This window comes from Ursus americanus, chromosome 34, assembly GCF_024610735.1.
Source record: "Ursus americanus isolate L20-20 chromosome 34, mUrsAme1.1.p, whole genome shotgun sequence".
Taxonomy (NCBI): Eukaryota; Metazoa; Chordata; class Mammalia; order Carnivora; family Ursidae; genus Ursus; species Ursus americanus.
The window spans coordinates 292,611-310,308 of NC_142160.1; the positions used below are offsets into that span (position 1 = coordinate 292,611).

The 17,698-nt window shown below is 40.5% G+C and overlaps 1 protein-coding gene and 1 non-coding gene across 4 annotated transcripts in view; both read right to left on the reverse strand.

Annotated features, from left to right (window-relative positions):
* IARS1 (isoleucyl-tRNA synthetase 1) overlaps nucleotides 1-17,698 on the reverse strand; it is a 64,242-nt gene that overhangs the window by 44,904 nt on the left and 1,640 nt on the right. For all 3 annotated transcript variants that reach the window (XM_045772368.2, XM_045772367.2, XM_087858840.1), the window contains 5 exons: nucleotides 12,228-12,353; nucleotides 11,341-11,497; nucleotides 10,979-11,098; nucleotides 8,769-8,851; nucleotides 2,983-3,100 (listed from right to left, as the gene is read on the reverse strand). In XM_045772368.2, coding sequence (XP_045628324.2) covers nucleotides 2,983-3,100; nucleotides 8,769-8,851; nucleotides 10,979-11,098; nucleotides 11,341-11,497; nucleotides 12,228-12,346 — 597 coding nt within the window. In that variant the 5' untranslated portion in view covers nucleotides 12,347-12,353. The remainder of the gene's footprint in view (nucleotides 1-2,982; nucleotides 3,101-8,768; nucleotides 8,852-10,978; nucleotides 11,099-11,340; nucleotides 11,498-12,227; nucleotides 12,354-17,698) is intronic.
* On the reverse strand, nucleotides 16,180-16,311 carry LOC123776565 (small nucleolar RNA SNORA84). Its single transcript, XR_006775395.1, has one exon. It is a non-coding gene; the product is annotated as a small nucleolar RNA SNORA84 (small nucleolar RNA).

Consider the following 17,698-nt stretch of genomic DNA (forward strand, 5'->3'; position numbering starts at 1 on the left):
CCCCTGACCCAAGCCCACTCACTGCATTTTGAATAAAGTGCCCCGAGGAGGAGGAGCTCTACAAACTTCACCCCACCCACACGGGAACCGTCAGACACACTGAAGGAGTGCTGGCCTGTGTGCCTGGAATGCCAGTGTCAGGAATCACAGGCCCAAGGCACTACCCCAGCAAGGCTGGAGACGGTGCACCGGAACAAACACACATAACCTACCGTTCTCTTTTGCTGAAAACAACATTACTGGGACCATTAGCAGAATCAACCTACAGATTAGATGGTAATATTTATCAGTGTTGATTCCCTAACGTTAGTTACTTAAGAGTATGGATTTTAAGAAATATGTACTTATGTACTTAAGCCTTTAGAGGAAAAGGGACATCATGTCCGCAACCTACTCTGAAAGGGTCCTGTGCTACCGCCATGCCCTCGGAGAGCGGACAATGCAGACGTGGTGAAAGAGGGTGACCATCACTGAAAGGCGAACAAGAATTCTTGTAACTTTTCAGTAAGTCTAAAATTATGTCAAAAGTTAGAAACAAAACCAAACCTTGGTTGCAACCAACATAACTGTAGAATGGCTAGAGAGAAAAGACAGAAAATGCTAACTAAGTCTGGCAAGAAAGCAGAGTAATCAGAACCGCCTGGTGGGAGCACAAATCAGGACACCCACCTTGAAGTGGGTGGGAGGCAGCAAACCATGAGGTATGGGCCAACTCTGGCTGTCACCCGTGCTCTTACGCCCCAAGAGAGAAGAATGGTTTTGACAGAGTTGAGTACTTGCAACAGAGACCATCCAGCCCACAAGGCCTGAAATACTATCTGGCCCTTCAGTTTGCCGACCCCAGTACTACAGCTAAATGTTAAGTACACCTTACGGCTCAGTAATTCCGCTCCTGGGTATGTAACCCACAGAAGAAATGTGTAAAAATGCTCCCCACTTCTAGAACGTTCACAGTAGCACTACTGATCAGAGCCCCAGACTGGAAATCACCTGAATACCCATCAATGGTGCAGTGGGTGAGTTAAGTGCAGACAGTAATTAAAACGATGATCTACGACTACACACAACACGGATGACTTTTCACAACTGTCATCTTGAGCAAGAGAGCCCAGACACAAAAAAGAATGTAGGGCACAATTCGTCTCTATATAGTACAGTGCCTGAAAAGGTAGACAACATCAAGAAGTTCAATACTTTTATATCCCACAACTGGTTTACCTTCTCGAACAGAAACTCAGTTTGCTTCTGCACAGTCTGCTCGTCCCCAGAGAATGCACTTGTGTATTTACAGGAGAGGATGCCCTCTGAACGCTCTAGCAGCTTGCAAGCTAGTCAGGGGACCTAACACGTAGAAATCTAGAAGCCAACGAAAACACCAGCGTTTAAGTGCACAGGACTTACGTTTAAAAATGTTCTTAGCAACACTGTTTGCTACCATTAAGAAAAAAGGCTATACCCTTCAAAACAACTCAAAATGTCTATCAGAAGAATGAGTACCTTGCAATCTGTCATATGAAACACACAGCGGATAGAAGTTAACTTAAAGCTACATGTATCAAGAGGAAGACTCTTTAAAACTTAACATTTCCTGTGAAAGGCAAGGTACAGAGTAAGTACAATGGATGAGATTAAAGACAAGCGTGAGAATGCTATATACTGTTTATGAATACTTCAGCAGGTAGTAAAAGTATAAACACGTGCACGGAAAGAAACATCAAATTCCACACAGCCGTTACCTACCAGGCTGTGAAGTGGAGAGAAACTGTGCACTATTCACTTGCACAGAAACGAGAACGAAAGACCCCTAACTCCACAGAATACAGGTGACTGTCACCAACAGCGTGCTGAGAAAAGCCAGATACAAACGGGCGCCATTTTAAACAGTGACCTCCCTTCGTGACACACACGCTGAAGGAAGGACACCGACAAACATGAGCTTCCAATTTCTACAAAATACGGACGGCGATGGACACATAACCAGCAAAATGCACTGTAGGAAACTCTAAAACCTGTTTCCTACACAACGATTTGCAAGGGGAAAAAAGGGGGAAAGACAGCAAAATGGAGACCACATGAAAACAAACCTGAAAGACAACCGCTGCCACACACGCACCTTCCTTAGATCCTGATTGAAACAACAACAGAGAAGAGGGAAGAGGTCTGGTATTCGAGAGACAAAGAGAGATGTGAACACTGATGATACCGACCACTAGGATATTTCATATTACTGATGACTGTGGACTTTCTTAGGTGTGAGAGTGGTATTATGGTAATGTTAAAAAAAATAAAGTTTTCTTGAGTTTAAAAATATATAATGTATCTGTAACACTTTCCAAACAAATTGGGTCCTTTAAAAACAAGGAGGGCTAGATGAAGTCTCAGAAACGAAAACACCTCCTGAACACACACACGAGAACAGACGTTCCACGTCTCAGGCTCACTGCCATTACCGTCTTCTAGAGAAGGTAAAGCAGTGAAGGTACTTTGGTGAACATCGGACCCGTCTCAACTCTCCCATCAGAGCAGCGGCAGTAGTTATTCCGCTCATCAGGAAAGAGAAGATACTGTCAACCGAGGACAAGCCAGACTTGCTTCCAAATACTCATAATGAATGAGTGATACCACAAGGTGCCGGATGAGGCTTCCTCATCCAAACCAACAAATCTTCCAAAAGCAGTGACCTGAGAGAAACAGGGCAGAGGTGGACTTATTAACCTGAGAGAGGCACCACGATACAGTCAAAATAAGCAGAAGCTATCACGTGGAGACACACCATTCAGAAATCTCACGGGGGAACAAAATTCCTCACTTTTGCCCTTCACAGACCTCAGTTCAGTGACTGGCAACATTACCAGCACTCCGTAAGAAACGGTCGATCTGACGGACTCCCAAGGCTAACATTCCACACAGGGACTGGTTACTGTGATCACAACCCTTTGACTTCCATATGCACAAGTTAATGCCTGATGACGTCACACGCACCTTGTAGTTCTGGTGAGATTCAAAGTTGGAAAGTGGAGTGTTGCACGCGGTGGAGAAAGGCATGACTTTCACACCTCTATACACAAGGCCTTTATCATAGAGCTGCTTGAAGACCCACCTACCAAGTAAAGACACAGTTTTACAACAATGACACAACCAAAATCCTGTCCCCCCAAACTCAGACATTTATGCCAGTTTGTCTATCAGCTAATCAAATGGAAACATCCTGTCTCTCAACTGGGGACTAGCTGGTAAATTACAACAAAGTCGTAGGAGACGTTGTATAGACATTAACAGTGTTCACATCTGTCGATGCAAAGATGTTCATGACTTGATGTTGAGTGAGAAAAGCAATCCACACCATATTGTACACTGAGGTACTAACTGGATAAAACTACGTATCCATTTTTAGAGATGCTGAAAAAGCAAATTTTTACCAATATGTTAACTATGGCTGGATATCAGAGTTTTTGCTTTTCTTAGTAGTTTTCTGGTGTACTGCTTAAATTTTACTATAATGGGCAGTTTTACAAAGGCAATTTAAAAAGAATAAGTAATTGGGATTAGGATATCTCTCCTACAGTTAGTCAAAAACTTTTACTAACATTTAACCGTGTTGCTTTAAGCTAAATGTACCAAGATGCTGAAATGTCAATGGTAACAGTTATCCTGGGGTCTCCTGTGGTGCCTACTCACCTGTCCCAGCTGGATGTCAGGATGCGTTGGTGGGAACCCTTCATTCTGTCTTTAGGTACAATTTTTATAGTCCAATTTACGTGCTTGGTACATTAAATAAATTTAAACTCTTTCCCATTTGCCAAAATACATTTTTATGGAAAACTGCATATTTTCTCATAGTATTACTTGGCTTTAAACAAAGATTAAAAAGTGATGTTTTATATAAAATTTCCCATTTATTATTTTTTTATCGGGGCATTACTGACATGTAGCACTATATCAGATTCAGCAATATGAGGATTTGTATTTGTACACACTGCACAATCATCACCATACTAAGTCTAGTCACCATCCACCACTAAGGTTACAACAATTTTTTTTTTTTATAATGAGAACTTCTAAGATTTATCATCTGGGCACCTTTAAATATGTGCTACAATATTACTGACTACAGTCACCACGCTGTATGCTACATCTCCGTGATTTACATATAACTGGAAGTTTGTACCTCTTGACTCCCTTTACTCATTGCCCACCTCCAATCCCTCTTCCCTCTGGCAAATACCACTCTGCTGTGTCTTTAAGTTTTGTTATTTTATTTTTTGAAAGATTTATTTATTTGACAGACAGAGTGAGCTCGAGCACAAGCAGGGGAAGCGCAGGCAGAGGGAGAAGCAGGCTCCCCGCTGAGCCGGGAGCCCAATGTGGGACTCGAACCCAGGACCCTGAGATCATGACCCGAGCCAAAGGCAGACGCTTAAACGACTAAGCCACCCAGGTGCCCCAAGTTTTGTTGTTTTAGATTCCACATGTAAGTGAATCATACGGTATTTATCTTTCTGACTTACGTCACTTAGCATAATACCCTCAAGGTCCACCCATTTTGTCAAATGTCAAGAATTACTCTTTCTAATGGCTGAATAATGTTCTATTTTACACACACCACTCCCCCATATCCTTTTCTTGGGGGGAGGGGAGGGAGGAAGGGAGAGAATCTTTTTTTTTTTTTAATTTTTTTTTATTTTAATGATTTTTTTATTATATTATGTTAGTCACCATACAGTACATCCCCGGTTTCCGATGTAAGGCTCGATGATTCATTAGTTGTGTATAACACCCAGTGCACCATGCAATACGTGCCCTCCTTACTACCCATCACCAGCCTATCCCATTCCCCCACCCCCCTCCCCTCTGAAGTCCTCAGTTTGTTTCTCATAGTCCATAGTCTCTCATGTTTCATTCCGAAGGGAGAGAATCTTAAACAGGCTGCATACGCAGTGTGGAGCCCGATGTGGGGCTCAATCTCACAACCCTGATATTGTGACCTGAGCCAAAATCAAAAGTTGGATGCTTAACTGACTGAGCAAACCAGGGGCCACCCCCCCATTTTTTTTTTTTTTTAAAGATTTTATTTTATTTTGGAGATGAGAGCACCCAGGTAAGCAGGGTAGGGGCAGAGGTAGAAGGAGAGAGAATCTCAAGCGGACTCCACGTGAGCATAGAGCCTGGCATGGGGCTTGATCTCACTGACCCTGAGATTGTGACCTGAGTCAAAATCAAGAGTTGGACGCTCAACTGACTGAGTCACCCAGACACCCCCCCAACATCCTTTTTATCTGTTTGTCAATCAGTGCACTTTTAGGTTGATACCGTATCTTGGCAACTGTAAATAATATTGTGCTGAAGGGCACATACTTTTTTTCCGAATTAGTGTTTTTGGGTTTTTCTGATAAATACCCAGAAGTAGAATTACTGTATCATATGGTATTTCTGTTGTAAATTTTTGAGGTCCCTCTATATTGTGGCAGTCCACTTGTCTCCATTTCATTGAGGTTTCTTCTTGTTGTTTTGTTTAGAACTTGTCCTCATTTTGCTTGATTCTCTGGGTTTCTTTGTACCAGGCAAAACCTCTACGTCTCCCACTCTTGAAGGAGCACTCTTATGCAGGAGATGAACTTTACTGTTCAACCTTGCCCTAGAGTTCTTGGTTGTCTCTCAAACCCTTGTGAGTGTCTAAGCAGCCTGACTGTATTTTCAATAGGTCACAGCTGGTGAAAGTGTTCCAAGACCTATGAGTGTACCAGGGCAAGTTTTGTCAGAACCTAGTTTCAGGCTGAATGTGAATCCAGACACTCAGGCAGCAGCTTTTATAAAACACGCAAATAGGGGCGCCTGGGGGGCTCAGTCGGTAAAGGCTCTGCCTTTGGCTCAGGTCATGATCTCGGGGTTCTGGGATCGAGCCCCACACCAGGCTCGCTGCTCAGTGGGGAGTCTGCTTCTCCCTCTTCCTCTGTGCTAATAAAAAATAAAATCCTAAAAAAAATAAAGTATGCCAATGTATACAGCCATGTGGGACACACTGTAAAGCTTGTGGACTTCCAGCTCAGGCAATTTGGAGGTGTCGTCTGGCTATCAACGGCAAAAACTGGGTCTCCAGACAACTGTATGAACTTTTTTCTGGGAGGTATCAGTGAGCTGGAGTGAGGCTGAGGGACAGCACAAATACGGTGTCCCCTGGGGCACATTCCTGAGGGCACCTTTGTAGCCCACAGATATAGTGGTAAACCTGAAGCCCACCCCTCAGCTGGAAGCTCTAGGACAAGTAAATCAATCAATCAATCAATCAATCTTTGCCTCCCCTACCCATCTTAATGTAGGCCTTTTGTTGTGCAGGAGTTGTTCAGCTAGTTTTCATGTCTTTCCCAGGGAACTGTAGGTATGTGACAGTAAGTGACTTTCGGATATTCCTATGCTGCCAACTTAGCACAAATTTCTCAAAGTTTTCTGTTTTTTAAGATTTTACTTATCTGTTTGGGGGAGGGGGAGAAAACAAGTAGCGGGAGAGGCAGAGGGAAAAGCAGACTCCTTGCTGAGCACAGAGCCTGATGTGGGGCTCGATTCCAGGACACTGGGATCATGACCTGAGCTGAAGTCAGATGCCTAACCGACTGAGCCACCCAGGCACTCCTCAAATTTCCCAAGTTTAAACTCAGTCTTAAATTATATGCTTTGATTCAAGGACATTCACAGAAGACTAGAGAAGGAATATTAGATTTGGTATCATAGACCCAGTTTGAAACCTAGGAATCATAAAATAAACTATGATCTCAGACAAGTCAGTCACCTGCCTACACCTCAAACAGGGTCCAAACCCAATTCAAAGGACTCTCTAAATCATCTGGGAAAACTGATATGGAAGTACTTTATATCAAAAGTCAGTCAAAAGCACCGACTCAATCTAAATTATCTGCCATTATCAATGTTATCATTATTAAAGGTATCTCCTACTATCTTTTTATATTCCCTCTAAACCCATGTGCCTTACTTATGTGCCAACATGTTCCTCAGGAGTAACTAACATTCTAATACTGAGAAGCTTTAAAAACCGTTTTCCTCTGATTCCAGTACGCTTTCATGTAAAGTGAGAAGTATTACACAGAGCTATATTGCCCAACATAGTAGGCACTAGCCACATGTGCTCTTTTAAAAAAAAAAATTATTTTTAAGTAATCTCTACACCCAACATAGGGCTCGAACTTCCAACCCTGAGATCAAGAGTCACACTCCAACTGAGCCAGGCAGGCACCCCCACATGTGCTCACTTAAATTAAAACTAAAATGAGATATTCAGTTTCTTGGCCATACCGGCCACATTTAAGTGCTTGACAGCCCTAATCCAGAGCATTAATAGTATCTTTTTTTCAGGTGTTTAACCCAAATCCTGGTTTTTAGAGCTTCTCTCATCATGAGAATTCTAGCTGCTCAGTGAATGGAAAGCCCCCTCTCCAGAGTCTCTGGCATGTCAGAGACTCTTATCAGCTTCCGACCTCGGATATGTGGGTCTGGAGATGCGACCACAGGGGCCTGCCAAGTCAGGGTCTGAGAACTGTCCCCCAAAGCACCTAGCTCCTCAAAGGCCACGGACTCGTGCCAAGCACATACAACAGATCTTGACTAACAGAAATGCAAGCCAGTGGACAGGATGGCAGTAAGAGCCACAAGAGCCTACAGGGCAGCACAAGGACAGGGCACAGCACAAAACAGCTTTGCAACTCCCGTCACTACACATAATTTAATCAACGCAGGACTTCCTCCTGGCCTGAGGTACGTACTGAGGGCGCTTTTGGAATCATAATAATGGTGCCTGCTTGCCCAGTAAGGATATGTAATAATTCTCATACTATTTTAAGAGGTTCACCTATTAAGACTTTGACATTGCAACACTTTTTTTCTAATAGCAAAAAGAAGTAACAATAGTAAAAAGAAGTAACTTGCTATGCAAGTGACTGCACTATGCAACTTGTCTCAGTATAAAATTCAAGTACACAAGGTCTTAGACTTACTAAACAAAACAAAAACAAAAAAAAAACACTTCAGAAACTTAAATTCCCTAAATTTGATACCAATTTGGCAAAAAAAAAAAAAAAAAAAAAAAAACCCACAAAACCCTTTAACTGACATCAGGCCATTTATATCCTGTTTTATCTACTTAGCATGAGCAATTGTGTTCTGATGCAAAAATACTAATGTATTTGATTACAGGTTGCTGCTCAACCTGTTGGAGCCGTTATATACCCCAGAATACATGCATATCCTATTACCTTAGCAGAATCCAAAATTTACTGAATTCAAAAACAAATCGAGGGGTTGAGAGAGAGAAACAGTTGGTGCACAGAGGATTTTTAGGACAATGAAAATACTCATATATGATGCTAACATGATGATTACATGTCATTTGTCCAAACCCACAGAACATACAACACCAAGAGTGAACCTTAACGTAAATTATGGACTTGGGTTATTATGATGTGTCGGTGCATATCATCAACGGTAACAATGTCCCATTCTCGTGGGGATGTTGGTAGTGGAGGAGGCCATGCATGCGTGGGGGCAGGGAATAGGGGAAACCTCTGTACCTTCCTCTCATTTAGCTATGAACCTAAACGTGCTCTAAAAAAATAAAATAAAGCTTTAAAAACAAAAAACAAATCCATCCCAAAGACTTTAGATAAATAATTATGAATCTGAAAAACTGATTCATGCTAGAGAATCTCTCCACTAAGCAATAAACAGAATATTCATTACATTTAAATTTCAAGTAAACCTACCAGACAGATTCCATGAATTGTGGATACAGAGTTTTGTAGTCATTGTCAAAGTCAATCCATCGGCCAAGCCTGGTAACGGTGGACTTCAAGAATATGAATATTAGGGTTATTAGACAATGATATTTGTTACCGCACATCAGCGTGTCATTTCTATCGTCACCACATACAATGATTTTGGGGAAACAGAACCACCAATGGTTCAGGTAAACCTATACTCTAAACAACACGCTACATAAGGTTAAGAACCAGTTTTCTTGGCATTCATCCTATAATGCAGACGACGTCACTTATAAATATTAGTATTCCTTTATAAAAGTCTACCCAAACTACCATTTGGCAAATACCACAGGTGTAATTGTTGTCGACAAGAATCATCAAGGGATGCTAAAATTCATAAACAAAAGTATAAGAAAGAGGGTATTTGCAAAGACTCTCCCCACAGCATACTTAATTATAAAGGAAAAACTGCAAATTAACAATGGAGAACCCTGACATATATTATCTTAGTGAACACAATTAATGTCACGAATGAGACATATCAGCGTCACAGGCCTCCTGATACTGACACACCGAGAAGGGCATGATGTCACTTCTGAGCACTCTTGTCAAAAATGCATACATAACCTAAACTTAATCATGAGAAAACATCAGACTGTGGGGGACTTTATACAGAATAACTGGTCTGTACTCTTTGAAAGTGACAAGGTCGGGTGCCTGGCTGGCTCAGCTGGAAGAGCATGCGACTCCTGATTTTCGGGTTGTAAGCTTGAGCCCCACGTTGGGTGTAGAGATTAAATAAGTAAATAAACTTTAAAAAAAAAAAGTGATAAGGTCATGAAGGACAAAAAAAGACTGAGGGAATCCTCTGGATTGAAGGAGAAAAGGAGGTATGACAACTATATGCGATGTGTGTTCCTAGACTGGATCCTGTTTCAGAAATAATTAGTGGAACAACTGGTTGAACTTGAAGAAGGTCTACTATACTGTATCAGTGTTAATTTCTTGCTTTTGATAATTATATTATGATTATTGAAGGTGTTAGAATTTGGGAAGTTAGAGAAGAGTACAGGGGAATTCTTCATAACTGTTTTTGAAGTTTTTTCTAAGTGAATTATTTCAAAATGAAAAGTTAAAAAATAAAAAAAAAATTTTTTTAAGAAAAAAAAAAAAAAAGCCACATGCATATTACATTCATTAGATTTTTCCTTCTGGCAACCAGGCAAGAAAGTTTGACTGAATCAACTTAGGTAAAAAAAAAAAAATTATTTTTAATAAAAAATTTAAAAATTAAAAAAATAAAGAGTTAAGGAGCTTTGATTTTCAGGCTGATGAAATCAGATTTTATTTACCAACAAAGAGAAACTACTCAAAATTCTGAGCAGGGAAGACCACGATGAGCAGTCTTGTGGGAGAAATAACTGGCAGGATGAGTGCAAAGAATGGGAGCACCAGCCCAATCAGGAGATGGTTACAGAAACTCAGGGAGGGGGGTGAAGGGCCAGGGACAGCCCGTAGGAATGCAATGACTTGACAAGAGACACTGAAGAAGAAAGACTGGTTGTGAGGATAGCGTGTGAAGCCTGGAAGACTGATACTATCCGCGGAATACGGAACTCTGAATAACAGCAAGTTTGAGAAGTCAAAGTGGTAAGACAGTGAGGTGGAAAAACAGAAGTCAGACATGTTTTTAAGATACATAGACACACTAGCTGGAGAACCAGGGCAGAGAGGGGGCCTCTGCTCCTCCACCCATCCGAACAAGAGAGGCAGGAGCTCTGCCAGCCCTTCACAGGACTTACGAACAGAAGCAGTAGGATGGGAGTCAAATTAATAGAACACTGAGGCCAAATTGGAATTGTTTTTAACACCAGAATTTTTTTACTGCAACATTCAACTTAATCCTTTTGCTAGGACAACCTGATTCCTGTCATACTCAGAGAGCAGGTAGGAGATTAAGTACTGAAGATCAGTCAACCACATAGAAATCAGAAAAAACAGGGTGCAGTTTAAGCTAATGGCTTAATAGGGTTGTAGGTGGAAGTTAAATACTTCTTTAAAGTGGCTGGTCAACTCTCTTAGGTCACAACCTCACACAGATAGCCATACTTTTGGACACATCTCATAAAAAGCACAAAACGAGTATAAACCTTTTCAACTCCTATTTAAAAATTAAAGTTTTTGTTCATTTTACTGAAAATAACCCAACATACCTTCCACTCAGTAGAATATCTCATCACAATTGCTCGGCACTGATTGTTATACTCCACAATGCCCATTTTGGCTACATCCTCTGGTCCTCTGATTCCCAGTGTCTTATCAATTTCATATTCCTGAAAATGTGCGATAAGACTGTTAACATCCCTACCCTCTGAAATAAATGCAATTCAGCATTCTAGAAAAAAACACAAATTTTAAAAAATTGGATCTCAAAAGTCTATAGAGAAAATGAACTATAAATAATATTGTAGAAAGAAAATACATTGTAGGAAAAATTCATATTAACATATTATATGATAAAATCCAATGCTTATTAAGAACTCAGAACCTTGTAAGGCTGGGGACTCAAACATACCACAGGTAAGCCATGACAATCCCATCCAAATCTTCTGTCAACATGAAACCCACTCTGGTGAGCGTATCTGGTAACTATATCTTTAATTGTCCCTGCAAGTATATGTCCATAGTGAGGCAGTCCAGTTGCAAAAGGAGGCCCATCATAGAACGTAAATCTAACAGGAAATGAAGAGGTATTAAGTTACTTTAAAATAGCAAAAGTAAATCTAACAGGAAATGAAGAGGTATTAAGTTACTTTAAAATAGCAAAAATTTAGGATAACATTTTTCTACAGATAGCTGCTATCATAGTAGAGTCTCCGGGGAGAAGAAAAGCAGCAAGACCAGAAAATTCACAGACGTAAATGGTTAGATATTTACTGGAGGTCCTGCCTTCAAAAAAGCTAGTGACGGCAGAGCTGGAATGACCTCCGTCACACTATCCACACTTAGTTTATTAGATCCATGACATAAGGCAGGTTATTCATCCCGATCCTGAGTTATCCATCAGTAAAACAGGAACAAACATCTCATAAAGTTTCTGAATACAGGAGATACATGATGAAAACAGTAAGAAAGGACTGGTTTTTAAGTGAATGGAGACTAGAGGCAGGTAGTACTCCAACAGGAAGCTAAGACTAGTCTAGTGTTTAAGTGCAGGTAGTGAGAATGAGAAAAGTAGAATGGAAGAGGGTGATACACAAATGCTATTCAGACTTCTTAAAGAAACTGAATCTTCCCTAATAAATAAAAAACTCATCCACTCAACATGTACCTACTGCTGAAAGTACCCACTCTGTAGAAGAGCTAGGAGACTCTGGGCACACAAAGATGAATGAAGCTTCTGCCTTCATGGAACTCAGTCTAATCTTAAGGACTCTGCCATTACCAAAGAAATTCACATACTTTGGCTTATGTTTTGATTGCTTTAAGCATTCCTGAAAACAGTTAAATTCGGACCAGAACTGCAAGATTTTCTCTTCTTCAGCAGGAAAACTGATGTTTTCTGGAACTTGCTGAACCATTCTGTTGCTGCAAGAGAAAATCAAATTTATTATCCTTAACAGACAAGTCTAGTAAGAACAGAGTGGTGTACACTGAGTGCACGTATTACTACCCGTGACACTACACAGTACCATAAAAACATTACAGCTTTTTAAAATTATAGTTCACACACCACGAAGTTTACCCTTTAGAGTGTACAATTCAATGCTTTTTAGTGTATTCACAAGGTTGTGCAACCACGAGCACGCTCTAATTCCAGAACATCTTCATCACCGCTCTGCCTGCCCGCTCCGAAAACCTGTCAACATTAGCAGTCCTTCTCCACTCCCTTCTTCCCCAGCCCCCTGGCAACCATTAATCTGCTTTCTGCTCTATGAGTTTTCTTACTCAGGACATTTCATATAAATGGAATCTTGTGTCTAGTTTCTTAGAATTTATTATGTTTTCAAAGTTCATCCATGTTGTAACACATCTTCATACTTCATTACTTTTTATGGCTATGCCACAGTTTACCCATTCATTAATTCATGGACATTAGGAATGTTTCCACTTTTTGGCTATTATGAACAATCCTGCTATGAATATTCACATATAAGTTTTTGTGTGGACATGTTTTCAGTTCTCCTGGTTCTGCATCCAGGAGAAGAATTGCTGGATCATATGGTAACTGTATTTAACTTTTGAGAAACTACCAAAAATATTTTCTAAAGCTGCTGCCTCATTTTACAGTCTCCCAGCAGTATTTCAGTTTTTCTACATCCTCACTCCTGACTGTCGATTTCTGGATTATAGGAAATCCTAGTAGGTATGAAGTGGTAGCTCATTATGATTTTGATTTGCATTTCCTAATGATTAGTGATGCTGACCACATTTTCACGTGCTTATTGGCAGTATTTATATCTCATTTGGAGAAATTACCATTCATCCTTTGTCCAATGTTTAAACTGGGCTGTCTTTTAATTGTTGCGTTGTAAGAGTTCTTCATATATTCTAGACACAAGTCCCTTATCAGTTACAGAATTTGGAAAAATTTTCTCCCATTCTGTGTCTTTTTTTTTTTTTTAAGATTTCATTTATTTATTTGAGAGAGCGAGCGAGAGCGAGCACAAGTAGGGGGAGGAGCAGAGAAGGAGGGAGAGGCAGACTCCCTGCTGAGTGAGGAGCCTGACATTCGGCTCAACCCCAAAACCCTGATCCAAGCTGAAGGCAAGCACTTCACGGACTGGCCATCCAGACACCCCCTGTAGGTTCTTTATTTTCTTCACCTTACTTGCTAAAGCACCAACACTTTTAATTTTAGTGAAGTCAGTTTATCTACTTTTTGTTTTGTTACTTGAGCTTTTGGTCTCATATTCAAGAAGCCGCTACCTAAACAAAGTTGTGAAGGGTTAGCTCTTGCTTTTAGGTTGTTGATCTATTTTAAATTATTTTCGTATATTGTGTGAAGTAGGAATACATAGTACTTTTTTTTTTTTTTTTTAATATTTTATTTGAGAGAGAACGAGAGTGAGCGAGAAGCAGACTCCCCGGTGATCAAGGAGCCTGATTCAGGACTCGATCTCAGGACCCCAAGATCACAACCTGAGCCGAAGGCAGATGGTTAACTAACTGAGCCACCCAGGTGCCCCAGTACTTTTTGATTATTGTAAAACTTGTTTCCAAATCACATTCTTCACTTATTTCTTAACTATAATGTAACATTAGACAATATACTTCTAAGAGGAAAAGAAAATCTTGGAAATTTATGTAAGGATACTAAAAATTCATTAACCTGAAAAAAATAAGTCTCAAAGTATTTAAGAATTCTTACCTACACTCACAGGACAGAAAGCACTTCTGTTGAGATAACCTCGTTTCTTTAAGGAAAACAGTAAAATCTAAAAAAAATGTAAAGCTAGGGGCGCCTGGGTAGCTCAGTCGTCAAGCATCTGCCTTCGGGCTCAGGGTGTGATCCTCAGGGTCCTGGGATCAAGCCCCGCATCAGGCTTCTCCGCTGGGAGCCTGCTTCTTCCTCTCCCACTCACCCTGCTTGTGTTCCCTCTCTCACTGGCTCCGTCAAATAAATAAATAAAATCTTAAAAAAAAAATGTAAAGCTAAAAAGATGAGACTCCTACATTCGAGTAATTCCTAACTCATTCCAATTTTCTATTTTATCCCTTTTATTGCTTATTCATGATTTTTCTATCAGACAAGCTGCATACATCCTGGATTTAGCCCCTAGTGAGAGAAATCTTAAAGTGGCTTTTTAAGAGTTTTGCTAATAACCCCTGCAGAAACACCTGATCAATCTGGGACTTAAATATTTAGTGAAAATCCTCCAACCCATCCTCCTCAAAGCCTACATATTCTTACTTAATAATTCTTTTTTTTTTTTAAGATTTTATTTATTTATTTGACAGAGATAGAGACAGCCAGCGAGAGAGGGAACAAGCAGGAGGAGTGGGAGAGGAAGAAGCAGGCTCAGAGCAGAGGAGCCTGATGTGGGGCTCGATCCCATAATGCCGGGATCACGCCCTGAGCTGAAGGCAGAAGCTCAACCGCTGTGCCACCCAGGCGCCCCCTTACTTAATAATTCTAATAAGGTTGGTGACCAGGTTTCTAAGCCAACATCAGATTAAAAGGGGACAAGATTGCTAATAATGAGAAAACAACAGAGAAGATGGAGAATCTTAAGAACTCAAGAACTTGGGGCGCCTGGGTGGCTCGGCCGGTTTGGCGTCTGCCTTCAGCTCAGGTTATGATCCCAGAGTCCAGGGATTGAGCCCCGTGTCGGGATCCTTGCTCAGCGGGGAGTCTGCTTCTCCCTCTGCCTCTGCAGCTCCCCTGCTTGTGTGCACTCTGTCTCTGTCAAATTAATAAATAAAATCTTTAAAAAAAGAAAGAACTCCATAACTTTAACAGTCCAGGTAACTGACTCTAGGAGCAAAGAGACCTATATACCTAGCGAATTCTGAAAGCATCAAAACCTAAGCACTGTAACTGACACATGCCATCCAAAAAACAATTAAAAAAATACATATTTTTTTAATTTTTAAAGGTTTTTTTTTTTTTTTAAATAAACCAGCAGTGCCTCTCCTTTTCTTTATTTTTGAGATGTGAAGCTTTCTTTGGGTTTTATATACGGAAAACAGTAAGACAAGAACAGGTGGGCCATTTAATGAATCCAAGCATCCATTTCTGACTAGGTGTGTCATTAAATGGTATTGCACAGAAGCTGAACGGCATTTTGGATCTTTGGATCTTATTACAATGTCTGGCCTTTCATGGATGGTAAGGGTGTGAGTCTGTGCACTTAATGATCTATTAGGGGACCTGCTGGTTCAGTGACCACCTTATTAGAGGCCAACCAAAACTGAAGGGGCTACATCCGAAGATTAACAGATCTTCGGATATCAACACATTTCTTTCCGTCACTGCTAAGGCTCCTCAAGGCTGGTTCTAGAACTGCCAGCATCTATGGGAGCTGACTACAGTAGACTCGCCTGGCCCACCTTGGACACAGTCAGAACCTGCATTTTTTTAAAATTTTTTTTATTATATTATGTTAGTCACCATACAGTACATCCCCGGTTTCCGAAGAACCTGCATTTTAAATTTTAATAAGATCCCAGAGGATTCGCATGCACAGAAAAGTTTTTAAGTCACTAATCTTGAACTGTTCTAATCATTATTCAGGAACATCTATCTGAAAATTATTTATTTATTTATTTATTTGAGAAAATGAGATTTAAGCTTTTGGTGTAAAGGGCTCATAAGTTTTAGAAAACTTTCTAGGGAGCTTCTATTCCCCAAAAGGTTAAGAATCAGTGATTATGCCAAACACAAAGATGCGACCTAATGGCACAGGAGGAGCCATGTATCAGTGACCGGGCTATGGCGGCTGCTGAGGAGAAACAGCCCCCATGCATAAATCACAGGGTTGCTCTGGCCCTTCACATCCACTGGAGAGCTGTACCTGCAAACAGCATCCAGTAACCACAGGGCATGGGGTGTGGGGAGCAGGAGGAGGAGGGAGATTAATCATCAGGTCATGCTAAGGGAAGCAATCTCCTCTTCCTCCTTCTTACCATAATCCTCACCCTCCAATCTTCCTATTCCAGACTCTCCCAGACCTCCTTAGCATCAACTGCCTGTTCAGAAATTTCTAGATACCCTCCTTGAACTTTACTTGTGTTTACTTCAAAAGATCCTAGAAAAACATACAAAAATACTTTAAAAATAAACATCCAAGGGCACTGGGCGGCTCAGGTGGTTAAGCATCCAGCTCTTGATTTCCACTTGGGTCATGATCTCAGGGTTTTGAGATTCAGCCCCACAGTGAGCTCTGTGCTGGGCGTGGAGGCTACCTAAGATTCTCTCTCCCCCTCTCCCTTGGCTCCTCCCCCACTCTCTCTCTCATCCTCTAAAAACAAAACAAAAATCCATCCACTTCCTTGCCACACCTGCTCGTCTTTAATTCCACTGTACTAGTAGTTCCACTATTCCTTCCCATTACCTGAAATCTGAGTCCCCCTTAACAGTACCAGATCGTCTCCACATCTAATTGATCACCAAAGCCATGTGGGTCTGACCTCTAATTCTATTTTGTTCCCTCTTCTGTCTCCCCAGGTCTTCATAGTATGTTACATGAAGTCAAATTTAACCCAAGGTGGGTCTATCTCCACCCCTTTCTCAGTTTAGTCATAGCCTTTTAACATATACCCTACAGATACACTTACCCGAATGTATAAAGTATGTACAAAGATATTAATTGAAGCACTGTTCCTATAGATAAATATCTGAAAACTTCTTACATATCCATGAATTAGTGACTAAAATAAATTATGGTACATCAGTACCATGCAGGCATTAAAAATAATCCTAATATATCAAATATACATACTGCCTATCTAATGAGAAAAAAAAAAGCAAGTCACAGTTCTAATGATTTATCCTATGTGTATTATCATTTTTAAGAGACTTAAAACAGACATATGTAAATAAAATCTATGTTTACATAATTTTATATTTGAATTTAGAAGGCTATCCAAATTTAACTATGTCTACCATGGTGGGGGTGGGAGGGCATGAAAGCACACATCTTTATTACTTCATACCACTTTTCTGGGTATGTATTAACTTTATCACAAAAACTTTTAAAATAAAGAGAAAAAATAATGTATATCCGACATACCACTTCTTAAGGAGAAGTTCTGAAAGTATAATTTCTGTATTAAAAAAAAAAATTCAATGACTCCTTTCTCCCAATATTCTGTACAGACTTTTCACTAGGGCACTCAAGGCCACCATGATCTTACTCCAAATTACTACTCTTCCTCCTGACCTTTACTCTTACAAAACTCAAGCACTAGGTTCATCACACTGAGAAAAC